This window comes from Mya arenaria, chromosome 10 (assembly GCF_026914265.1).
Source record: "Mya arenaria isolate MELC-2E11 chromosome 10, ASM2691426v1".
NCBI classification, from domain to species: domain Eukaryota; kingdom Metazoa; phylum Mollusca; class Bivalvia; order Myida; family Myidae; genus Mya; species Mya arenaria.
The window spans coordinates 57,160,746-57,168,250 of NC_069131.1; the positions used below are offsets into that span (position 1 = coordinate 57,160,746).

A 7,505-nucleotide genomic window follows, 5' to 3' on the forward strand; every position below is an offset into this window, starting at 1 on the left:
TATTTATTGAATGAAGCCAGAAAACCTTTTTTGTGACATTTGAAGATAGAAATGTTTTATATTTATTTTCATTTAATTATGGCCACAAGACGAGGTATGACTATCATTTTATTGTTTACATCGGCCTTGACTTAGACGGAAAAGGCATTATGTTATGGCAGCCATTACCGTTTATTGCAGTGCGAAGTCCACGGACAATGGCCATGGACTATGATTATACTCTTTTCTCTTTTCTAAGTGTCGAAGAAAATGCTGGGGAGGAGACGTTAATCCTCTTGCATCTATCGATAAGAAAACGTCATTTTCAACATTACGGCGCTGAAGTATGGACCAATATTTCAATGGCGGATACTCGAGTTTAGTTAAGTGTTTTCAGCACCTTAAGCAGGCAACACGTATCTATAGACATGGCGCTCTGTACGTATGGTTTCCCACTGACATACGAAAGTTCCATTCAGCAATGCATTTTATACATGATTATCTATGTGATTTTAACATATGTAGATCCATCTATTTAATGAATTGAATTGACATGAATAAACGCAACTTCTCGTAATGTTGATGTCTTTGATGTTGTTTTAATTATTATTTTTATCTTTACTTTCAACTTTTGTCTTTGTGCAAAAGTATGTATAATGCGATGAAGAAATTAAGATCACACAAAACTGTTCCAGTTATGGAATTATGCGCGCATATTTGTAAGACACTGCAAAGAAAAAAATAAGATTTTTTTAGATACCGCTCCTAGTATTCACATACTATCTTAAAAAGAGTAAAAAAAATCATAATACGACGCGATGTTTGATTAAATGTCTCTTACAACTTTCGGAAAATTAAAACAGTCATATAAATTAAATTTACATTGCATAACACTAAAAAGGTAAAATTAAATTATGGATCCACAGAAGAATTGTTCGACCGCCCCCTTTTGAACCTCAATTTTGTAGTTTTATTTTATTTTTATTTTGTTCGCTTGTTCGGATTTGTCTCAGACAAAAAAACTTAATATGTGTAACATTGAGTCATTTGTTCATGACTTTTATTGAAGTTTTAAACGTCAAAGTTGTTCACTTTCAAATCGTTACTGCTCTGGAAGTTTGATTGGTACACCAGTAATCTGCAGTATTTCTAATTCGATTTGAAACCAATGTTTCATCTGTACTGGTTTTTATTTAAATATGTAAGCCCATTATATAAAGTTCACCTCTGAAAACTGATAACGATGTCGTTAATCACGTCGTTAACTTAAACAAAGTTTAGAACAATCAGCCCTTATTGCTCTTTCAGATGACTTTCATCCGTTGGACACAAGACAAGTTATCTATGTCCTGGGAACATCGGATAGGGAATCTTTGCTTTGGATGCTTCCGGTGGACAAAGTCTTGACTGTCGTGTTGCTGCTTGCTGCCCTCAACTCGTTTGTCTGTCGTTGAAGATCTGTCCTTTTGAGTTTGAGATAAATGATCAGATTCATGATGCCTCCAAGATTAGTAAATATGACCCCAATGTCGTGAAGAATTTCCGGAATTTGAGCCGGGTTGTTGACAACCAAAGCCCAGACGCCAAAGACAGCCACACTCCACCATTGCACGAACGCAGTCAATACAAACATGGACATGTTTCTGGCAGCTTTGCAAGGCGCGTTCGTTGTTCTGGTAAGTGGCCCTAAGGTGTTCTTCAAGTTGTTCACTTGATTTCTGATCTTGAACCAAGTTAAGATGTACAGTGTGATGTTCACCGTCATGACGATTGGTAGTGGGATGGTCGTAAAAGACAGGTTTGCGACATTGCCTTTGACAGCGTCGTAGAAACACCTGCAAAAATGTGTTTTATTGAAAAATGAATCATCTGTGGTCCGTACGTATATTTGAAATAATGAAACAATACGTATTACACATGATTGAATTCATTCTATTTGAGACATGCCGTAAAATGTCATTAAAATGTTCACATTCACATCGATTTACACTTCTAAATTTCCATACACAAAAACTCGACATGATCGTTCCAAGGCGGTACCTAACAATCCTGGATAAACACACGTAGTTTTTTTATATAGAATATATGCACTGTGATGTTTGTGGAGTTATTTGTTATTTCATGTTTCTGGTTGGTGATTGTTTGTTTTTGTGTTCTATGTCTTTTTGCATTGGCTCTGTGCCATTAAACGGGGTTTATGTTTAAACTTTTGACTTATGTGCTTATTTCTATATTTTTTTCAAATAAATATGTATAAGTCTGAAAATGAAAACATCTTAATAATTAGCTTATAAATATATAATAAATTTGAAATAGGGAAAACTTATGTTCATGTATAGATATCTAGTGAGTAGAAAATGTGTGTGCATTCATCTGAAAAAAACTTAAATATAAAGCAATGCATTTAAATTTGAACCCTAAACAATACTAAGCTTTACCCTATAAACCTTTTTAATTTTCTGTTTTCGCTTTTTAGTGGTAAGGCAATAGGACAAAGTTATTGAGGTGAGTCACGTATGTAATTCTAATAAGATAGCGCATTCGTAGTATTTTTAAAAAATAAAACTACATTTAGTGCACGGCTCTGTTATTGTATTATGTTGACAGAATAGTTAAGGCACAATCTATCAAATATCATTACTAAATTATGCACTATTGGAGAATTTTTGCAAGTGGTTTATAACTTTAACTACGTTTTGTTTTTCAGTGCATTGATATAGTGGCATAAGTAATTTATTATATGTTCATCAAATACTAAAGTTACTGCTGTTAATTCTCTGATACAAATATACCTGTTTATAGCTTAACTCATTTATTTTTTATGTTATGTGTATCAATCTCTATAGATACAGTTGCTATTTCTTTATAACAAATATTCTTGTTTGTATGTTACATGTTCGCTATTTGTAGACGTAAGCCATTTTATTCTATGAATTTTATCACGGGTCATGCTGGCCTATTTCAAAAATTTATTGTGTGTTATATTTCATTGAATAAACTTTCTTCCTCTGTGTTCATTTCATTTATGAATGATATAAAAAGTCATAATTTAATGTGCTTGCTTATTATTATTATTATTATTATTATTATTATTATTATTATTATTATTGTATTACTATTATACAATTTTAACTTTTAATTTGCATCACTTGTGATCCATAGTACTTTTATGTTCATATGTACGTGTTTATATCATATTTGTGTTCCTACCAACGTCACTTGCTTTGTCGCTAACGACATGCCGTCATTAAACAGTAACGTCTTTTCTATGATATTTTTATTTACTGATGAAAGCGTATCGTAAAATGTAGAATTTATTAAAAGAAAATACAGCGTTTGAATGTTTTATCATTTATATATTGAAAACACTCAAACACTGGTGTTTTATATACATGAATACATGTAAAACACACTTTCTGTACTACATTTCGGGGACTGCATTTCATTATCGTTGCCATTAAATGAAATATTCAATATATACCGTGCTCCTTCAGTTATTTCTCAGAGAATCAAAATTATATTTAATTCCAATATTTTTCAAAATCAAAATGAACTTACGCGCTGCCCATTGGTCCAAACTGCCCGTAAACAGCTGCAACAACAGCGCCGACGAACGGCACACCGAAGGTCAAGACCAACAGTCCACTGTCATACTTGCCGAAGTATATCTTCTTGTTGAAGTACATCATCACGAACGCATCTATCGCCACAACGTTTACGATCAGCATCTGTGCGGCAAAGAACACGACCAACATGAAGCCATATATCGTACAAAGCTCCCTTGGTCGGACATGGTCCTTGGTGATTACAATTTGCAGATGGTCAGGCAAATGGGAGACGCTGAACAGGGCGTCGAATGTTGACAAATACACGACCAATCGTTCGCTCTTGGACCATTTGCTGAAGAACGTCCTGTAGCTCTTACGGCGGAACGAGAGAGTTATAGCTGCCAATGCACACGAAAGGCTAACTGCTATACAAACTATTGCCGGAATGTGCACGTAATAAAACTTCCCATTGGCCAGTCCATAAACCGGTATGTCATATCCGTCCCGAAGCATAAATGCGCTCTGCTCTGTTGTATTATTCGAAGCCATTTACCGTTGTGTATTTATTCTGCGAAAATAATAAAAAAAAAGTTGTTTTTTTTTAATCAAAAATGAACAACTAAATGGGTTCGCAAACATTAAATGCGAAGTCCAAATAATACAGATTGTTCCATATAAAAGTGTTTATATACATGGAATTGGAAAAAAAATCACGCCAATTATCATTCGGAACTTAAGTGCCCAAATTAGATATACAATTAGCGAAGTATAATATAGATAATCGTTTTCTCACGTCCAGTAGAGATGCGACAGTATATCAGATACCGTATTCCAATACATTCAGGGATACAGAGCCAGTATTTAAATATACTCCGATATGACGCCATATATTGTTTTTAGATAATTGAAGGGAAAGTCATAATCTAAAATGTCGATAATGTTCTTCAATCACACATTAAACCTTCCACCATAAGGATTCGTTTGAAATAATATATGCTTACTTTTAACAAAAAATAAAAAAGGGAACTTTCGCTAAAAATGATTAAACTATGTAATGTTTATTTCTCAATATAGCGATATATCGCTGCAGCTTTGTGTTGGAATTCACTATTGGTCTTAACTGGATCTAAGAACGATGCAGCTTACCGGATTGCTTGATTAATAACTGACCAATAGCGTAAAGTCAATAATGTGAAATGATTACAACAGTATGTTAAGTTCAATATTGAATATCACCATTTGATGTCCATCACAAAATCCGTAAGCTGAAGAAGCAGCCCATTCTTCTAAATATCTATATTTTCTATTCCCTGACTACTGCAACTTTTATGAGTACTTTACTTATAAAAATGTTTCATTCATTTAAATCAATGGTCTTTAAATAAACTTAGTATTTTACATTTCAAAAATACCAATCAATTTAATATTGAAAATTTCAGAGTTATAAATAAATTTAAATTTATACATTTGAAAACAATCGATAAATTTAGTATTTCAGATGTTGTTGTTTTTAAATTAAATTTAGTATTTTACATTCGAAAATTATAAATAAATGAAATATTGAACATTTCAAAGTTATAAATAAATTAAATTTATACATTTTCAAACTTATGGATCAATTTTGTATTTTACATTTTTTTTAGAAATTAATGTAGTATTTTATATTTTAAAATTATAGGTTAATTAAGTATTTCACTTTTCAAAATTATAAATAAATTTGGTATTTTAATTTCAAAGTTATATAGTATAAACACGCGTAGTAATGTATCTGTGCGCGTGTTTTTTTTGTTATTTAATGCAGCATGATTATATCAACGTTGTCGTACTTCCGGTGTCCTTTTCACATTTCCAGTAGTCACAACTTTGCGTACCACGCCAAACGTCTTTTAAACATTGTTTGAGTAAAGGTGACGAACTACCCATTTTACCAATTCTTGCTAAGTGCACACTTATATTTTCATGTTAATACAAAATATTTCCCAAGAACATTTGAAATATACATATAAACAAACATGTCCAATTACATACAATCAGCTCACAACTATATTTCATCAATTAACATATTCACTTAGAAGGAACATTTTCGATTTTAGGCCTAAAATAGGCATAAAATAGGTTTGTTTTTGGTTACGGCCTGAAAAATATAAGTCGGTAGAACTGGGATTTTTTTAAATGGCAAACACTATTGTTTCCTTCGAATTATACTAATTCTTCTAATTTCAGGTGCATATATTTCGGTTGGAGGTAAAAACAAAAATCGCGACCAATCGGGTATTCGGAAACATAACTATTTTTAAGGCCATATGAGTTAAAAATAGGGATGGAAGCGAATATCCGAGTATCCGGATATCACGCAAGTATTCGGATACCAAAATGGGTATTCGAATATTCGTTAAGAATTAAAATTACAATGAAATAGCTTAGCAGAGACATAGCAATTGTTATAAAACTTTTCAGATGAAATATTTCAGGTGATTAACAGTGTCTGTCGCGAAGCGGGTATGTGTCACAAATCGTCTGCTAATTGGGTGTTTGCACAAGGCGTGATATTGTGTCCTTGTGCAGAACCCTCTGAAGTTCTATGACCTTGTTTACAATGACAAGTGGTGTTTTATGATCTCAGATGTGCTTAATTGACACTAATTGGCACTAGTTGATATTAAACGGATTGATCATTGATCCGTAGGAATTGATCGTCAGGAGCAATTGCAAGTCCCAAAGGATATTGAATAGTTTTTAACTTAAAAACTATTCAATATCCTTTGAGGCTTGCAATTGCTCCTGAATTCATTTCAACATCAATTAAGAAACAACAACACATTTACGCGAACCTGACAAAGAGCAGTAAAACAGTATTTTTCTGTTGATGTTAGCTTTTAACGACCCTTCAATGTCTATTGTTATTAATGTTACTATATATGAATATCCCTGATAAGGTTGGGCTTAATGACTGTCGACACCGTCCTGATAACACCTGATTCCAGTTCTTCACCTTAAATTGACAAATGTAACGGAATGTTGTCATTATAATTATTTATTTTGTAAAAAAAATATACACTTACAATAGTTGATTATAATAGTTAGTATTAACCTTTCAGTGACCTTTCTTAGTTCGTCCGCAGTGTCAGGGGCCATGATTACGAACAATCTGAATTCAAAGTCTAGATTCAAATTCAGAAAAGCCATTTAGGTTAATTACAAGGAATGATCTTTACTTCATTTGTTTAACAAAAATAAATATTAAATTAAATAGTAATATAATTTACAAAAACAAACAAAATTACTTGATTCTTTAATGTTGTATAATTATTTATTATGTTTTTCCCTCTTTCGTTTCGTTTCTCACTCCGCTTGTAGATACGACTATAATATATGTTGTTATGTTGAATTATCATAGCCTGTAGTAACCAAACTTAAATGTGTAGTTCTTCAATTCATACAGATATTTGTGTTTGTCATCAATCAATATTATCCTTACACAGCTATTAGCCACATATGTGTTTGTAACACTCAGTGGTTTTAGTAATTAACCGTAAATCAGTATATATATATATATATATATATATATATATATATATATATATATATATATTGTGTATATATCACAAAAGTCATTACTTATTAAGTTATTACTGTAACATCTAAGGGTTTTAAGGAATGAAGATTCAACACGCTATAGGACAATATATATGTTAGTACTTCTAAAATTATATGCTTGCTATGATTCTATCAGCAGAGAAGTGAATTCAGTGATAATATTTGGAGGCGGTGCCAATATAGCTAGGCTTGGTTGACAGGTTGACATTTAAATAACAATAAACATTACATCCTCTCTCAACTCAGATTGAAATTCACATGACTTATTAAATACTATTTTTTCCCCAAAAAGTAATTGCCTTCTAATCCAAAGTTCAGTTTTAAACAAGTTTTGTCAAACCAATTAAACTTTACAATTACCGTAACATATTATACCGAAAT

At 32.0% G+C, this 7,505-nt stretch overlaps 1 protein-coding gene across 1 annotated transcript; it reads right to left on the reverse strand.

Annotated features, from left to right (window-relative positions):
- Positions 1 to 1,321: 1,321 nt before the first annotated feature.
- Positions 1,322 to 4,076, reverse strand: LOC128204844 (uncharacterized). Its single transcript, XM_052906252.1, has 2 exons — positions 3,538 to 4,076; positions 1,322 to 1,814 (listed from the first exon to the last, which is right to left on the reverse strand). Exons 1-2 carry the CDS (start codon positions 4,074 to 4,076, stop codon positions 1,322 to 1,324), a joined length of 1,032 nt encoding a protein of 343 aa, XP_052762212.1.
- Between the last annotated feature and the right edge of the window lie 3,429 nt (positions 4,077 to 7,505).